General features: G+C 36.9%; 2 protein-coding genes and 1 long non-coding RNA gene across 6 annotated transcripts; 1 reads left to right on the plus strand and 2 right to left on the minus strand.

The window, feature by feature from the left end:
• Nucleotides 1-400: 400 nt before the first annotated feature.
• LOC113320192 lies at nt 401-3496 on the plus strand. Of its 4 annotated transcripts, XR_003345951.1 has the most exons (11): nt 401-470; nt 614-658; nt 1016-1097; nt 1197-1244; nt 1366-1521; nt 1601-1818; nt 1911-2012; nt 2102-2199; nt 2718-2806; nt 2884-2979; nt 3246-3496. It is a non-coding gene; the product is annotated as an uncharacterized LOC113320192 (long non-coding RNA). The 4 variants fall into 4 exon arrangements; XR_003345949.1 differs by having other exon boundaries at nt 2102-2806; XR_003345950.1 differs by having other exon boundaries at nt 411-490; nt 2102-2806.
• A 9107-nt stretch (nt 3497-12603) lies between these two features.
• Nucleotides 12604-14873, minus strand: LOC113320472. Its single transcript, XM_026568381.1, has 5 exons — nt 14595-14873; nt 14126-14193; nt 13908-14013; nt 13325-13386; nt 12604-13179 (listed from the first exon to the last, which is right to left on the minus strand). The coding sequence occupies exons 1-5, from the start codon at nt 14808-14810 to the stop codon at nt 12903-12905; spliced, it is 729 nt and encodes a 242-aa protein (XP_026424166.1). The 5' UTR covers nt 14811-14873; the 3' UTR covers nt 12604-12902.
• A 3204-nt stretch (nt 14874-18077) lies between these two features.
• Nucleotides 18078-18658, minus strand: LOC113321570. The gene is made up of 2 exons (XM_026569456.1): nt 18530-18658; nt 18078-18415 (listed from the first exon to the last, which is right to left on the minus strand). The coding sequence occupies exons 1-2, from the start codon at nt 18624-18626 to the stop codon at nt 18210-18212; spliced, it is 303 nt and encodes a 100-aa protein (XP_026425241.1). The 5' UTR covers nt 18627-18658; the 3' UTR covers nt 18078-18209.
• Between the last annotated feature and the right edge of the window lie 522 nt (nt 18659-19180).

Here is a 19180-nt window from a genome sequence, read left to right on the forward strand (position 1 = left end):
GGCCTACACAATCCAGGTACACTACAAAACTAAGGGCTTCTAGGGACGGCATTTCTAAAAAAAAACGTCCCTAAAAGTAATAATAGGGACAGTCCAATTCTAGCCGTCCCTAGTGATGTATATTTGGGACGGCAGTCACAGAACCATCCATGTTGCTCTATTAGTAGGGACGATATGCATCTGAGCGTCACTACTGGTCTACTAGTCGGGACGAATCTTCTAGCCGTCGCAAATAAGCAGGTTCATCTTACGATTGTGGTTATATCGTTGGTAATTTAACCATCTTACCCCCGAAACCACAATGAAACATTTTCCTTTTTTTTTCTTTTTTTTTTTTTTTGAAAGAATCCCAATCTTTTCTTTGTTCTTCTTCGATAATTTTTTTTTTCCAATTATCTATCTTCATCTTCTTCCTCTTCTGCTGTAAAAACTTCCCATGTGAGCGGTCTCTCGATCTAGGTCTCAAATTGGTTCGTGTTAGCATTTCTCAGTTAAATCTCTTTCTCCTTCTCTTTGAATATCACGTAGATTTGTTTTTAGGGTTTGCAAATTGGTTTCAAGATTGGTTTTAGTGAAAAATCTCACTTTTGTTGTATGTGGTTTTTGATTTTAGGGATTGCAAAATCAGAACCTCCATCGATTTTGGATTTGAATTCAGGTAAATGCTTATATCAAATCTCAATTATAAGACACGATATGAGCAATTAGTAATTTGTTCAACAAATTACTAATACTGATATGGAAATCTCTCTTTTATTTCCCTAAAAATGTTTACAAATAAGCTTATTTACATTAATTTGTGTTGGTGCTCTAAAAATGTTTCCCAAAACCATTCCTCAGTAAACCTTAGGGCAATTTTTTTTTGTTAATTTACGTATTATTACATGATTTAGGCACATGCATGATGGTATGACTTCAATTCTCGTGTTGGGATGGATATTTACATATATTATTGGCACATTTACATGTTTGGATTGTTTGATTTAACACTCAGGTTAATGGTTGGGTATTGTAGTGAGTTTGATGGGTTGTTTTTGGATTACTCATGGCAATGTGGTAGTCAGGACACCATGGAAAAACTGTTGGAGCTGGCTGAGGTGGGTTTAGCTCATCTTCTTACCGATTTTTTCTTTTGGAGGAGACAGATTGATAGTTTTCAGTAGTTTTGATGGAACTACTCTATGTTTACACTGTAGGAAGTACATCTCAAAGAAAAAATTGGCAAAATGTATAGCGGAGAACATGTAAGTTGACATCCATATTGACTATTCAAATCCAGTTGAGAATATTGAAGTTTAATTAGATTATTGGCAACCTCAAGCTCGTAATGCTATTTCAGTTCTGATTGTTGCATGGTGCCAACAGATAAACAGCACTGAGGATAGATCTGTTCTCCATGTGGCTCTACGTGCTCCAAGAGATGTTGTTATGTCCAGTGATGGGATAAATGTAATTCCATAGGTTTGGAAGGTTTTCGACAAGATCAACGAATTCAGTGAAAAAAATTGCGGTGGATCTTGGGTAATGCTAGTTTAAATTTGTATTGATACGTCTTGATTTTAATCTTATACTTATAGATATTGATAGGAAAGTTTGACAGATTGGAGCCACGGGGAAGCCATTGAAATATGTTGTAGCTGTTGGAATTGGAGTCTCGGTGATTGGTTGCAAGAAGGTTTAATTCACTGACACTGTAATTCTCTAAGTCGCAGAAGTCCTCAAGATCAACCTTCGTGGTTTCGTGATTGCCGAGTTGTGGTTGTTGTGAACATGTTGCCCACTCCGAAAGGGGGAACCATGGAACTGCTATACATGCAGGTTGGTCCTACTCGTTTGACACATATACTTCATCTAAGGACATAAATATTGACTTGCCTAATAGATTTTTGAATGTTTGATAACTTCTCTAGCTGTATTGCCCAACAACATTGGCTCCTGCTCGTGACTTCTGGTTGCTGCGCTATAAGAAGAGGATGATGTTGTAGTTAATCCACTCATTTTGAGTTCTAACAGTGAGCTTATTCCACGATCATGCACATTATATCTCTAGTTTTTTGTGACACTGTGCAGTTAATATAGCATTGGTATTGTATTTCTGCAGGTCTTGCAAAGCCATCCCCTGCAATTGAAACATTTTGTACCAGCATATGATCTTGATATGGACTTTGTTCTTGGTGTGGGAGGATATGATCTGGATAGGTCAGTGAACTATGTTAGTTCCAGCATTTGTTCTTCTCATTCTATACATGAATAGGCTTCTCCTGGTTTTTCATTTTACTTAAAGATATTTCCACTTAGATATAATCATATGTTTTGAACCATTATTTGTGTTTGTTATGTTACATTCATAATATTTGATGAGTTTTTGCTGCCAGCATTTGTTTTATATAAGTTTCAGTCACTTTTCAGGTGAGTGCTAGTTACAAAAGGATGCTATTTTACTTTTGATTGGAGATATTAGTTCGTTGTTTTGTAATGGAGGGTGATTTCACAACTCTTTTTGTACCCCAATCATATCTCCGTGAGCACATTATCAATCTCCCTGAAAACTGCAAGTATCATTTCTGTATCTATTTCCTTCAGCAGCTCGAACCTCGAAGACACTAACATCTCCTCTGAACATAGCTAAACGTCATCTGAGAGATGTGGATTCTTTATTTGTACACTTTTTAGGCATTTAAGTCCACTAATTTATTTTGTTTTGAAACATGAGTTAGGGTCTAAGAATAGAGAAAATAGTGCCAAACAAACTGTTCAACACAGTGACACACTGGTGGCTCCAAGCCGCATGGAATACGCAAAATTGGTAAAGCTTCGAGTCATGTCTGTTTTTCGCAGTTGTAATACGAATTGGCCTAACTTTTGAAATTGATTTACTTGTAGGGTCGAATGGAAATGTGGCAGCATACTGGCAGTTTGATGGAAATTTTGATGCCATGTGCCAACGATATGGGCCTTATCCCAAATGTTCTAATTGAGGTGAGTTAGAACTTCTCCCAAGGCATAACACAAATTGGAAATGCAAACACCCATAAATAGTATGCAAGTTAAGATACCATTTGATTAGTTGTTGTCAGTAAATAATTCCTGTTACAACCTGAGATGTTGATAATATGGTTCTAGGAATTTTCTTTTGTTCAAGTTTCACTCTACAGTGAGGTGAACTTATCTAGGTTAGATGCTTTGGTTTCTTTCTCCATGTACATCGATCGATGACGTTCTTTATTAACTTTGGTTTATTGCAGAATTTCGACGATGATAGATGGTATGAATCAAATGGTAAGGATTTATAAAGGGTCGTTCTGGAGCAGGAGCAATCAAATACATTTCTAGTGCAGATAGTGCACGGTTTACGTCCAAGTTGTGTATAACTTTGGTAGTATGAGAACATCACCTTTTGATTGTTTTTGCGGAGTTTTTTCTTTTGTCGGATGAGATTTATTATTCCAAATGTTTGAATCATTTTGTGAACAACTTGATTTCATGAATGAGAATGTTTTTTGGGACAAAATACTGTGTGAATGAATGTTCAAAAGGGTAAAGGGAAAGGCATCCTGCCAAAGAAACTAAGAAAGCTCATTTCCAATTTTTAAAATTTAGCATCGCTTTACTGGCGTTTCTATTGTCTGTGCGACCGTTGAAGTTAGCCCCTAGGGACGGTTTTATAGCTGTCGAGAAAAGTATTTGGGACGGATTCCTAAACCGTCCCCACATCATAAAGCCGTCCCTAATAGTATTGCTGACGGTAAAGTTAAACCGTCCCTAGAAGGCAAAGCCGTCCCTATAAGTATTAGCGACGGTGGAATAGGGGATGGTGAGAAAACCGTCCCTAAATACCTTTTGGGACGGCTTTTAGCTTTTTGGGACGTTTTTTTGGCCGTCCCAAGAGGCCTTCTGTTTTGTAGTGGTAGAACTTAGTTCTTTGGCAAATATACAGGTATTTGGTGTAGTAGTGCTAACCAACCAAGTGTAAAGCCTATTGGACATACATAATCAATTTTTCATAAAGCATAATGAGAAGAAAGTAGTCTTAAAGTACAAAGACTCTCCTTGTGGCGCGAGGTTTCTCACAAAGCCCTGGAATTTTTCTCTTGTAATGAACGTTTTAGAGTTCCGCTACTTAGTTAGGAAATGCAGCATATGTATGTAGTTGTTAGTATCTCTAAAAGAATCAAGAGATAGAAGATATTTCCAAAAGTACTTGATAGACTTTTGTTCCCAAACCAAATGACTCTAAATCACATAGTGCATTTACAATTAGATAGAATGCTCAATTATAGATTCAAGCAATCAAGCGGATGTCGTATACCCGTCTAAGCGGATATTTGATTTGGAGGGGATAGACAAGTAAGTTATTTTTCCTTGGGTATTCATCAAAAAGTTCCTGATTTGGAATTGTAGCTATTTATGTTGATGGTACAAACATGATGTGTACTCTTGATGTAATAAGAGACCTTAAAAGCTATTTAAAATCCGACTTTGAGATGAAAAATCTAGGGAAAGCTCGATCGAATACTGAGCTTGTGGTATATTATTCCACCAGTTTTCATATGTCTAAAGCTTTCAGGAAATTTAACAAAGACATGCATCCTGATAGCACTCCCATGATTAGTCGAAGTTCAAATGTAAGTAAGTAACCATTTTCTCCAAAAGGAATATGACGAAAATGTGTTGGGAGATGAAATTCCCATATCTAAGTACAATAGACGCATTGTTGTACTTAGTATAATAATGTACTCGATTAAATTTTATATCCTCAGGGAACTTGCTAGCTAGATATGGCTCCGCGCTAACGCAACTCATTGGAATGGTATAGTGAATGTAATCATGTACTTAAAAGTAATCATTGACATTAATTTTTTTATCCCTACAAAGACATTAAAAGGAATGCTAATGAAAGTGCAATCCAAAAGTTGTTGATTATGAAGGAACAATAATTTCTTCTCCAACGAAAGTAATCAAAGGGAGACATGGTAGATTATATTCTAAGTCATTACCAATATTCAGTTTCGAAAAATAAATGACTAAAGGAACTATCTGGAACAACTCTGAAAGTAATCATAGGTTTGATGCCGACATCAGGGGGAGGATCCAAGGATATGATGTGGACATATTTTACTTCGAAATTGAAGTTGTGTTGTACTCTTTTTCCCTTCGATCGAGAATAGTTTTTCCCAAAGGGTTTTGTTACTCGACAAGGTTTTTAGCGAGACAACACTAAAAGCATTAAGTATGTTAAACGTTGAATACATAAAGATCGCGTTTATATTACTGAAAATATCTGAATCAAAGAAATGAAACGTGATAGTATGTTAAGCAACGTAACTTCCAGAATCAACAACAAGGTCTTACAAACATTCAAGTCACCAAAAAGTAAAGTGTGCTAAACTCCTTTTGATTGCACTAGACTAATGAAAATTGTCTGACATCAGGGGGAGCATCTAATGGTGTATTGAACTATTTTCCTTCACCGAGGTTGCTTTTTTCCACAGGGTTTTGTTACTCGGCAAGGTTTTTAATGAGGAAACATATTTGAGCCCAATTATCTTCTAAGTTTGCTTAATATTGTACTCTTTTTCGTTAGTTCAGGTTTTGTCCCTCTGGGTTTTCCTGACGAAGTTTTAACGAGGCAATTAACTTAGAATCGTCGATCTTTGAAGATCATATTGCATGTGATGAACTACATGTAAAGTACGAGACAACATGTGAAGTACTACATGTGAAGAGTTGTATCAAGGTTTTGTCCAACTGGGTTTTTCCTTGTCAAAGTTTTAATGAGGAAATTGATTTCGTCAAAAGTCATCAAGGAGAGCGACATTTGAAGAACTATATGTGAAGCACTATGTTTTAATTTTGTTTTGTTATTGAACCGCACAAGGGGGAGTGTTATAGGGCCTGTGGCCCATGGATGTGCGGTTCATTAGATGACTAGGTTTTTCCTTTCCTATATATAAAGAACATTGTATTATGTAATCCCTGATGCCTCTTTATCAAAGAAAAAGTTCTTCTCCTTCTCTATCTTTATCTGTATCTCTTGTTTTAACCTAATCGATACTACAAAACGACTCAAATATTAACTTTCCGATTGTAAAAAAGAAATACTATCAAAATGAAGCTAGGAGTTCTTCTTAAATGTGTTCTTTCTTGGTTGTCTCTGTACTATTTCTCTTTATTAAAAGGTCAATTCCCCTAATTAATATATTAGTAAGTAAGATAAATGTTTGAATTAGTACTTATTGATAGATTTTCCATTGGTTTTGTGTGTGGGTTTTATCAGTTTGTTGATGGATTTGAGTGAGAGTTTACGCTCCAAGGTAATGACAAGAGAATGTAGGTTTTGATTGATAACTGAATCTAGCTTTTCAGTATGTTTCGATTTTGGGTTTGTGAGCAGATTTGAGAGTGCAGGTGACAGTGGCGGTGAAGATGAACCAAGGATCTGTTAGAGATTAAAGCTTCCGGCGAGCGAGAGCACTGCCCTCTCATTAATGATAGCATAGTGACGATGCATGATGGCTACTTTAATTACTTAGCTATAGCTTTTTTCTGTTGCTAAGAAAAATACCATGGTATTAATAAAGAAAAGAGTTACAAACATCGTTCAAATTTTCATTCCTAAAAAGAGAGTTGAGAAAAGTAGGATAGGAGACCCAAAGACTCTTAAGACTAAGTTTTCTAGTCCGACGTGCAAGCCGGTCTGCTAGAAGGTTTTTCACACGGTTAATATAAATACGTAATAGGAAAATTGGAAATATGTCCCTTTTTCACTAATTTGTTTGGGAATCTATCCCACTAACGGAAAAAATTAAGGAATCTATCCCGGAGAGAGAAACAAACGGTTAAATGGTTAACATTCCACATGTGTGGAATTACATGTGCCGATTAGTGACATTTTTATCCTCAACGTTCATAAGAGCGACACTGTGAAGCAATACTAATAACAAAGGTCACTATAAGAACATTGGTCGTATCAAAATTGAAAAAGATGCAATCCAGTAGATGAACAAACATCGGGAGGGTGAGAAAAGGAGCATGTTGGTCCGTAGCAATTGGAATTAGGTGACGAGTGACCCCGGCAAATGGATTTACTTCTTCTTTTTCCCCTCCATCAAAGTGAAATCTCCTAAGGCATTTTTTCAAAAAATTTAGAAGCATTTAACGCATAAGATCAATTCCAGACTCGTACATGATAACTTCGTTCCTGCTTTAAATTCGTTGCTAAGAATGCAATCCCAATCACCTATTCATACTTTAACCATTTCATGTGTACGCTTACAAGTAAACTCACGACGCATATAAGAGCAAAACTGGATTACTACTGCCCATTAATCTAAACGTGGAGGGTAAGAATGTCACTGATGCACAGGTGTAAGCTCACACATGTGAGGTAGTAGTCATTTAAGGGTATGCTTCTCTTTTCGGGATAGATTTCTTAATTTTTTCCGTTATGGGATAGATTTCCAAACAAATTAGTGAAAATGGGACATATTCCCAATTTTCCCAACCGTTTACTTAGTGATTAACAGAGTCAAAACGATTTTGTACTCCATGATAGTTGAATTCCTTCAAACAAATCAACAGTCTTCCAACAAAACCGAATGGCTTCACGTCCTCCATGTATCCACCATCTTAAACCTCTCTGGTTTGAACTTACAGTACTATTAGTGAACCCTTTGATGACGAACATGTGTACTTTCCGGTCTTCTTCTCCAAGTCCATGCGTACACATCACATATGTTCTCGGAGTATATTCTCCACTTTGCTAGACTCCTATGGACTTAGACTAACCCCTATGGACTAGATATCTAGTAATTAGATTGGTCATCCACGTCAGATAGGAAACTTCCTAAATCCTATGGGGTTGCGAATCTAACATATAGTCGTTGGATAGAACAGCGCCCAACGGTGAACCAAACAGCGCTCAAATATTTACCAATTAAATCAACTTCATTAGTCCATGCATGCATCGATCGTGTCTATCAATTATCCATCCCATCCCAACCCATCACTTTTGTATTTGAATATTAAAATGAAATGCTAGCTAGCTCTCAGATATAGATGCGTCAGTGTGCTCGAGCTTCAAGATATATCAATCGCTGTCATCAGCTTTATATCAAATCCTATAAATCATATTTACTATGCGCTCAAAAATCTAACTTCTTTACTCAAAAAAGAAAACTGACCTTGTATGGTTCAGCGTTTCTCCGCGGATCCCTTAGAATATTCCTCCGGTGCTGAACCGTTCAGCGTAATTTTCATTTTTTGAACGCTGAATCATTTAGCGTTTCAATCTCGTTGTTAGTTGAACTGCGAGCATATGTTAGGAGAGAGAAGTATCCAGAAATAGTGTTAACTTTTTTCCCACACTTTTTTCTTGATTTGCAATATTTTTTGGCCAATTTAGCAGTTCAATCTATCCCATAAGGATTAGCCTTAGAGAGAGGATCGTTCCCTGAGTGTGGAGAGAGGATTGATCCATTGGTGTGTTCGTACGTGCACAATATGTAGAGGGCTTTGAACTAGCGTTATGTGGGCGGTGGAACTTTTAATGTTCAGACTTCTAATGTATTTTGAAGTTACGAGAATCTCAGGTTCAAACAACGGTTTTCCACCAAATTTACCACTTGTTTATTTTTAGATCGTTTAAAACCGATGGTTTTGCTGCTTTTGCGCCAAATCGAGACTCACGTCTCTATTTGATTTTACGTCAATTTGTTAATGAAATGAATTGGTAGGGGTTCATCTGAGAAACCATCACGGTATTACCTTTGGTCTAATAAATTGGGGTATGCTTACATCCAAAACTGTAGCCTATGCAACCTTACCCCTGGTAGTGGTACGCCTTTCCTGTAACAGCCCTCAACTGAAGTAAGCTTGCGGCAGTAGCTTTTATATATTTTTTTATTCCAAATGGCAGCAGCATTATTTATTTTCAAATCTTGGGGAATCCTATTAATTAATGCCATAGATCTAGTCATAATAATCAGACACGCCCCAAAGAGCGTGGCTATATGATTAGATGTTTCTTACCAAACAAAACCATTATAAATGCATTCCTCAGTCAATCAAACAACGATGCAAGAGATGAAAATGGGTAGTACTTTATGTAATAGCTATAGCTAAGGTATGACAAACGGTTTACATTTCATTAGAGCTAATTCAGTGGTAAAAATTAATAATGGGGAGTCCATAAAAATCGAGAGTTCTTCTTGGATTCCAGGGGATAATACTCGTCCTATTTTGTCTCATCCTAATCATGGCAACTATATCATTGTTAAGGATCTTATTGATACTCAAAGTAGGGGTTGGAATGTTAATATGCTATCGTCTTTATTCTCGCAAGAGGATGTTATCAGAATTAGGTCTATTAGGTTAAACCTCAATCATAGTGACAAGTTAATATGAGTAAGTTTACGATTAAATCAACTTATAAAGTCTATATGAATGATTTTAGTTCCTCTGAAGACTCAGCTTTCTGGAGAAAAGTCTGGGATGTTGATTGTCTGCCGAAAATTAAGTACTTTTTAAATTTTTTGCTCATATGATTCCTGTTAACTCCTTGCTTCAGTTTTATAACCCGTATGTGGATATTACTTGTCCTCTTTGTCATAGTAGTGAAGAAACGGTCATGCACCTTTTTGTGAATTGTTCTGTTGCTTCCCATATTTGGTTTGGTCTCTCTCTTCAACATTTGGTTCTTACTGATTTTGATGGGTTGGATGATATTTTTCTATATTGGCATAATTATGATCTTGGTATTTCTCCTATAGATGAAGTTGATCATTTCATTTTTAGTGATGGTTCTTATAAACATTTTAAAATGGGTTTGGGACTTATTTGGTTTGATATAGCAGGAAATATAAGAGGTTCTCGCTCAGACTTTGACTTGATGCAAGATGCAGTGAGTGCTGAAGCTGCTGCTCTTATTAAGGCGTTCTCTTGGGCAGAAGAGATGAATCTTGTCAAAGTGGTGTTCATAAGTGATTGTCTCCAACTGGTTGATTTTGTAAATGAAGGCAGTTCAAACATTGATTGGAGAAGTTGTGACCTTATGTATGGGAAAATTGGGAATATGTCCCATTTTCACTAATTTGTTTGGGAATCTATCCCATAACGAAAAAAATTAAGAAATCTATCCGGAAAAGAGAAGCATACCCTTAGATGACTACTACCTCACATGTGTGAGCTTACACCTGTGCATCAGTGACATTCTTACCCTCCACGTTTAGATTAATGGGGAGTAGTAATCCAGTTTTGCTCTTATATGCGTCGTGAGTTTACTTGTAAGCGTATACATGAAATGGTTAAAGTATGAATAGGTGATTGCGATTGCATTCTTAGCAACGAATTTAAAGCAGGAACGAAGTTATCATGTACGAGTCTGGAATTGATCTTATGCGTTAAATGCTTCTAAAATGTTTGAAAAAATGCCTTTGGAGATTTCACTTTGATGGAGGGGAAAAAGAAGAAGTAAATCCATTTGCTGGGGTCACCCGTCACCTAATTCCAATTGCTCCGGACCAACAGGCTCCTTTTCTCACCCTCCCGATGTTTGTTCATCTACTGGATTGCATCTTTTTCAATTTTGATATGACCAATGTTCTTATAGTGACCTTTGTTATAAGTATTGCTTCACAGTGTCGCTCTTATCAACGTTGAGGATAAAAATGTCACTAATCGGCACATGTAATTCCACACATGTGGAATGTTAACCATGTAACGGTTTCTTTCTCTTTTCGGGATAGATTCCTTAATTTTTTCCGTTGTGGGATAGATCTCCAAACAAATCAATGGAAACGGGACATATTTCCAATTTTTCCTAAACGGTTCACCTCTTATAGTCCCAATAAGACGGGTCCTCTTGCCATTGGTTTTTGAATCATTTCATCTGGTACCCGTTTTTATCCAAACCGATTCCATATACAGTAGAGATTAGGGTACCCTATAAGTGCGTATACATGCTGGAGCACTACAAGGGCTTGCACCTTAGCACAAATTTAATTCATTATTGATACATCATCATTTTCATATTTAAGACGCTTCAAAATTTCAGTTTTGATTTGTTGATAGAATATGATCCAGTGACTCAGCGGTATGAGTCAGAGTGATTCATTACTGACTTAACTGTTGAAAGAAAGAAACCATGTTTCTGATCAAAATGATTTTAATTCATGATGCTGATCTCATTGTAGTAGTACAACCGTAAAATCAAATAAATATGATTTGTTTGTTTTTCGACTCCAGACACTTCTTAGCTAATTCTCAAGTGATCAAATTAGACTTTCATGGCTTAGAATATTGTGGGCAGCAACATAATCCCAGCACTTCCCTGCCTGGCCAGTGGCCTAATGATGTGCAACAAACACTACAATCCTTGTTGCCTGAACATTTTTCTTCTGGGTGGACACAGAAAATCTGTAAATTTCCTGCTGTTGTTCCTATTGCTGCTGTAACATCTGCAAAACGGCATCGTTCATGTGTTGGCTAATTTATACTCCCTCCGTCCCTAATTAGATGATCTAATTGTAGTTTGCACAATTTTTAAGACAATGATGTTAGTAAAACTTAGAAATAATTTATCTCTTAAATTATATCACAGTTTTTCGTAAATTTTATACCGTTGAAAGCATTTTAAAACACTTACGTAACGAATATAAACATAACTATCAAATTATACATATTTCTTATAGTAATAAAAATAGGTCATCTATTTATGGGACAAAACTTAAAACCAAGTAGATCATCTAATTAGGAACAGAGGGAATATATCTTTGGCCACATTTCACAAGGGTGATGTATAACCCATTCTTTTATATTCAAAAAAAAAAAGAAAAAAGAAGAGAAAAATTGATTTGGATAAAATTAAAATGTAAAATTCATAAGAATAGACCAATATATATATACTAACCATTAATCCTTCCTGCTGCTTCAACTGAGAAACCACCAAGAAGCAACATGCGCAAGGCCAGAGCCATGACTGTCTTCACTGAGGAACTACCCATTTTCATCTTTTGCGTTGTGTTTGATTGTTTTAGAAATGCAATTATAAAGGTTTCCCGGTAATCAAAATTTAATTAGAGTCCATGCGTGATATCTCTGGCATTAGCTTGTAGGATTCTCAAGATTTGAAAATAAATTAATTATCCATGACAAGTAAGGCTGTTGTCATTTGGATTTTGAGATTTTTATCAATTTAAGAGCATTTACTGCACCCTATGGATATACTCAGAAGAAAAAAAATAGAAAGAGTTAGAAAGGAATAAATAGATTTTTTGACATTGAAGAGAGTTAAAATTTTGGAGTTTTGCCCCTGCTCAATAGCTCTCAGGGCCTTCCCATCAGACACAAGAACATCGGGTTCCAGAATGACTCTTTTTTTCTAAATTAAGCAACATGATCAGTTCACATACTTTTATGTATTACATGAGCTAATTCACCTTCATGCAATAGTAATCCAGGGATAATCATGAGCAAGCAGCATTCGTAGAAAGCTGGAGTCCCTACTTTGGGAATCGGTAGCTAGCTTGATCCACCAATCTATTCCCAATACGAATCAGAATAAAGAAACCAAAGGAAAAATCAATAAAAATACTTTACAAAAAATTTTAAACAAACCGTCCAAAACCGCTATTCCCATAAATTTGTTTATCCTTTATGGTTAACTTCAGAGAACATTGAAGTCCATTTCTTTTACATGGATTGCTAGTTTTTCTTGCAAAACCAAATCTATTCAAGAAAATTGCATATCCTTTCAAAAGGCTTCGGTTTCCACTGAAACATAGAAAGAAGAACCAAACTTGGGCTGTTTTAAATAGAACATCATAAAGAAGCACAAAGAAGAAATATTGTCCCTCCGATAATCATTTATACAAACCAACCACAGCTGCTTAAAATTAAAGTACTCATGCGAAGTAATCCCATTTAAGGTTACGTGGTGCCGGTTTGATTGCTGTTCCCTGAGCCAACACTTGACGTGCCCGATTGACTGCTCTTCCCTGAGCCAATACTTGGGCAGTTCCCAGAGCCAAAAATTGATGTTGCCGTTTGAATGCTTTTCTCAGAGGCAACACTTTCTTCGCCTTCTTTTCCTTCATGTAGTTAATGCTCGGTATCTCAGAGTCAACATTACAATCTCTTGCTATTTCATTTTCTTCTTCATCTAACAAGACGACCTTTTCCCTGCTCACACAATTAAAGTACACACATGTGAGATACATCTCATATCTATGCTGCAAAACACCTCAATATAGTAAGCCATAGATACATCACATGCACTAGAGGTGTCTAAATACAATTAGGTTTCAATAGATAGTGAAAGAATCACCTGTCCATCAATGTGTCGCACCAGTACACTGCATTATCAGGCATATAGTCACTTTTGGCAGTCTGAAAAGTTAAGATGCAACATAAGTTCAATAGAATTTGAGACAAAGACAAGGGTTGTGGACTCGATGAGACATTATAACGTCCCAAAAAAGAGGAGATAAAATAAAATGAAGAATAGATAACACCACTATGTATAATGCACTTTAAAATAATCAAATCGCCTCCGATCAGGAGTACATAATGTTCGATGTTTCTTATGCGAGTAAAAAAGCAATTATCAAACTGGCAAATGCTAGAGGACCCAGGGCAAATGTGGTTGTATTATAAAACAAGTGGAAACCTGGGCCAGTTTGTATGCAGGGGAGGGGGGCTAGGTTATCAGCGAGGGATTGCAGAATGCTGCAGTACTCAGACAGCGCTCTCCAAACAGAGCAAAAAAAAGAATCCACTGTAACCTGGGATGGACCAGCAGTTCTCTGTGAATTGAAAGACAACTATCCAAGAAAGGAAGCAAGGAGGTATATATAGGTACACATTTAATCTAATTGGTTGGCCTGAGGTAGAGGCTAATATATACTTACTAAGTGCCATCCAACAATTTCACCACAAAAATTGCAGACGGTGTTGAACTTCCTAATAAATACGGAATGATCTAACATTCCAGCTTCCACGCGATGCGAATTGATCCTGTAAGGTTGAACATGTATTACAAGTAAAACATGAGTTGTTTTAAAAAGCGAGGGAGTAAAACATTGTACACACATATCATGAGCTTATCAAAGGGATGGAAGTAGGTTACCCTGGAAAACGACAAGTGTAATATGGTTGGTGCTCCCGTCCCCTCCCACCAGACACAACAGCAATGGGCTGGTTCATGGAAAAAACAAAACAAATCCATTCATCAAAAGGACTCAAATCCTAGTTACAACCACATCTTAATTTTGACTTAAAGCAATAATCAGTTTCTCAGATGTACTTAGCAAACCAAACAAACTTATGTTCCTGTCATATGTATAAAACTAGAACATCCATGAGATGCTAGAACATTGATAAGCTAGAACATTGTAGTACCGGCTAATCAATATACATATATGTGACAACAGCTGAATGATTAAAGATAGAATTCCATAATTAAACTCAAAGTTGGATAAACCCTAAACTAATACACGATTATATCATCCAACAGATAATTCTAAACCAAGCTAAAATTAAATTATTTATTTCAAACAATTTCAAAGGGAATCAAAGGTAAAGAATTTCTATCTTACTTCCAGGGTGACTCTCCACTCCAAAGCAACATGAGTTACTCGTCCGTATGAGCGATAGCAATTAGCACAGCAATATTTCCTTCCTGCTTCTTCGATTTTGGTTGGAACAACAACTTCCGTTGATTGTTCTTCCTCGGTTGTGATTGGAATAGCTTTGGTGGATACTTCGGAAATTTTTAAATGATTCAATCGTACTCTTGTTTCTTCGATCGCCATTCTCACAATTGTGTCATAAGTTTGGGGAAAGAAACTGGAACTTATGCCCTAGATCGATATTTCGATCCCTACTGTTTATGTGCCAGTATGCTGGACCAAGCATTGGGCCATCCATGTGGTAAAACCGAACAGAACCAAGCCATTTATGGTTAGATTAAAAAAATCGACGTATATCTGTTCAGTTCTGGTTAACCCTTAAAACCAAACAGAAACTATCGGCTTAAACCATAAACCGATTAATTAGGGTCGTCAGATCTTTGTAGATTATAGTTATGTATGTTTTATGAAGTTTTGGATCTGTATTGTGCAACCAGTTGATCGAGACAGGGTTGAGGTAAACTCCTTTGTCTAAGCATCTAAGTTTATCCATAGTTGAGTTTTTGAGTATATGACTAGATTTTGTGCCCGTGCTACGCACTGGGCGGACCCAAAAACCATCTACCATCATTTTTCTTTCGACCATATTTTTGGTTGGTATTATGTTGCTTCGCCTCGCCCCATCTTGCATTTTTTATTTGGAACGGCTCGGCTTCACGTCGCCCCAGACGTTTAATTTTGTGTGGTTCGGCTTCGACTCGCCCCGTTCCCATGCATGCTTAGGATTTTTGATTTGGTGTGGCTCGGTTTCGTCTCGCCCCGTCACAATGCATGTTTAGGATTTTTGATTTGGTGTGGCTCGACTTCGACTCGTCCCGTCACGATGCCCTTTCGATTTGGTGTGGCTCGGCTTCGCCTCGCCCTATCCCTTTAAGACTCTAACTCATATGAGCCCCACGTCACTTAACCATATTTTGGATTTGGTATGTCGTGGCACGTTGGTTAGGATTATTGATATAATTTTAAAATTGATCTGATCATGACAGTTTGACTGCAGATTGAAATTTGATAGCGTCCTAAGCCCGCCCATTGGGTTGCATTCAGTCAGTCTATGCTTCAGTATTCTTTTGATGTTTATATTTTGTTTTAATAAATGGTTAAAACGTATAATTGAGAAATATCTCAAACAAAAATCCAAAACAATATAAATATAAATCGACATGCATAACATACCCCAAAGTACGACATCTACTGCTGCTCCTACCACATACTTCTCACGCACATGCACCTTTTTATTTTGGCTCACAACTATCGCGACATCCAATCTAAGAGGCACACTTAAAACAACCACATCCAGGACCACACTTGCAGCGAGCCTTTCCAATACCAGTACTTCCTTGGCTACCTTCGGAACACCCGCATGGGTTGCACCCACAGTGTTCTCTACATGAGCACTTCATGTGTTCCGTGTCTCCTCCTCTGCTGCTGGTCTCACACCTGCAACTTTGGCCGCCAGGGCATGGTACAACACTGTTGAGAAATAAATCAAGATATTATGAAGAAGACAAAAAGGATCAATAATGATGTTGATCCAAGTAGTGAGGATCAACTATGAGAGTTGATCCAATGTGATGTGATCAACTGGTAAAGTTGACATGAAGTGGATGGATAAACAAGTGTTGTTGATCCATGGTACAGTTTTTAGAAGTTTACTTGGGTTACAAGTATTACTTGTTTTAAGAGTTTGCTTGCGTGAGAATTATCTAGAAGTTTCTTGTTAGAGTTTGTTTTTGATTAGGAAAGTCTTTTTACTTGAGAGTCAAGTTTGTGAATCATATAAATAGGCTGTTAAGCCATCAGTCGAAATATATGAATTAAGTGAAGCTTGTTTGAGTTTAGTCTTGTGTTCTTTTCATTAAGTCTTTGATATCAGATTTTCTACATCTGGTACAAGTTCATGAATTTACTTCCTTAAAACACATGTAAAAACATTGTTTCCTAGGATTTAATCCTCACCTCATACACATACATAATCACAATAGCATTCAAACGATTATGTCGATGTCTTACCTACAAAGTTTAATGGTTAAGCTATAAACATCGTATTGTATTCCTTAATACTATGTCAATCTAGAGTGTTAATGCTTCGCAGTTTTCTTTTCACTATGCACGACTTGAAAGATACGTTAGGGAATGAAACAGTTCAAGTCAAATATCACTAACCTCAAGCGGAAGGAAGATGTTGTCGTTGTAGCATCTTACTTCTTCACTTCTTCAAGTCTTCGCAATACTTGTAATGTCTCATATCCTAATACTTTCAAGCTAACCTATACGAAGTTGACTCTAGTACATACATAATCAAGCGACTCTTAAAATGAGTTTTGATTCACTAAAATATGACAACCAAACTTGACATACCAACGCTTGGTGGGTTCAACCGAGCTATGCTCTAACATCTCCTTACATGGATTCGTCCGTGGATGTAGACAAAACTTGCCAAACTACGCCAAATTCATGTCTTTCTACTTATACTTGTTCTGTGTAAAACCCTAGATCTAATCATCATCACCAAATCGATTGTGTTCTATGTGTGGAAATAATTTTGGGTAAATACACAATCATTGTTGAGCATTACATCATCAAATTTAATTGTTTGTATGAAATCTTACTAGAAATGAGACAAACGAGATAGGACAAATGCGGGACTAAATATGGTGTCTTTCACTACCAGAAATTAGCAAGGCTACACTTACTCTAAGAGCATCTCCAATAGAGGGTGAATCTTCTTTTTTTCAGTGATACCTAGGATTTTAGACCCCCATTAGGCATAAATCCATCTCCAACAGTAGGATCCTACAAATTAGGAGGGACCAATTACTAATTATGAAGGTGTTCAAGAAAGTGTTATCTACACCTCCACGTCATATTTTTCACTAATTTTTTATTAAAATTCTCTACTGTTGGAGATGATTTTTTTATATATAAGGACCTATATTTACTCTATGTGCATACCCCGTAAATAAAAGGACTAATAAGAAAACCACGTACGTAGGATTTTTTGCACCTTCTATTGGAGATGCTCTTAGTGAATAGAAGGTAACCTCCGAAAAGATCGCTAATTTGAGTCATCCCCTTTATGGAAATTAAATTAGCAAAACCTCCTTTCGCTATTAGCTATTTATTCCGTTTATTACTTTGTTAGCCAAGTCAGCAGCAGCACACATGTGGATAAACAAACATGTGGCACTTTAGTGCCGAAAATGCCCCTCAAATAAAGCTTACCAAATGTACGATCCAACACATCCCATAAACAATTCTTTCCCAATTTCGCCGATCTGAACCCAAACCAGAGTTAATATCATCGTCTCTTTGTACAAGCAAAGTTTTTACAAGGGTAATATCACGCGCTAGGTGAATTCCAGGGAGGAGCACAAGTAGTGAAAGGGGTGATAACGTTGGAAATTTTCGTCTCAAAATAAAAAATAAATGATTGATTAGATCGTTTATTAAGGTATTATTTGTTTGGGACGGTGAAACGAAGAGAGTGACTCAAACTCTTTAAACAAGGCCGGGCTCTGTCTGCTACCAACAACAAGATTGCATATAACTTCGGAGTTTTCCTCCATTAACATCAACCTGCTCCTCGCCATATGATGCAGCAACTGCTGACCGACAAACACCTCCACTGTAACCTGACGATATGCATATATTACTACTCTCTTGATCATTCCGGCAGGGACGACCTGTACATTGAAGTGATATGAAATTGGGTGCTGCTCCTCCATTATCTACATAATCATGCACGCATCGTCCATCCATTAGTTAATTAACCGCTACTATTATCCATAATTAAGGTTTAAGTAAATAGATTTCAATATTTGGTTAAAAGTTTATATACTGACCAGTAATTGATCTTGCAATTGCCTCGACAGAGTACGAAAAACCCAGAAGAAGCAAGCATAAGCTTAGAGCCGCAATCAGAGTAGTAAACCTGGACATCTTTATCGTTGAAATTTTGGGGTTGGATTTCACTTCTAGTAGTCTTCGTTAGATTGGCGCATGCAAATATTTATAGTGGCTTCTAAGGTTCGTAGTTGATGTGCATGCTTCGCATTAACTTATTAAGAAATTCAGGATCAGCAAGATATCAAATTTTTATTAATTAATTAGCATACCGTTTATGTGTGTTGAATGCTATCGACAATGACAGAACGTTTCTCGGATAACATAATAAATTTTGGGTCAATAGCGTAACTACTCAAAATCCAGTAGCACACCCAAATAGGAAACGAAACAGATCTAAGACATGATAAGAGTTTTGGATCAGAAATTCTTTATTGATTAACCACTCCAAGTAGTGAAAAATACAAGTTCTTGAATACAAGGAAACCCTAATTTCTCACTCAAAGAAAAGCTCTCCTCTCCCCCCAGAATCCGACACTCCATACATTGCCCAAGGACCCCTTATTTATAGAGCAATCGATCCTAATGGCGTACATCTTATTTTACTTCGTCTGGATCTCGTGGAGATGCTTTACACTTCGCCCAGATCA

The sequence above is a fragment of the Papaver somniferum genome, chromosome 11, assembly GCF_003573695.1.
Source record: "Papaver somniferum cultivar HN1 chromosome 11, ASM357369v1, whole genome shotgun sequence".
NCBI classification, from domain to species: domain Eukaryota; kingdom Viridiplantae; phylum Streptophyta; class Magnoliopsida; order Ranunculales; family Papaveraceae; genus Papaver; species Papaver somniferum.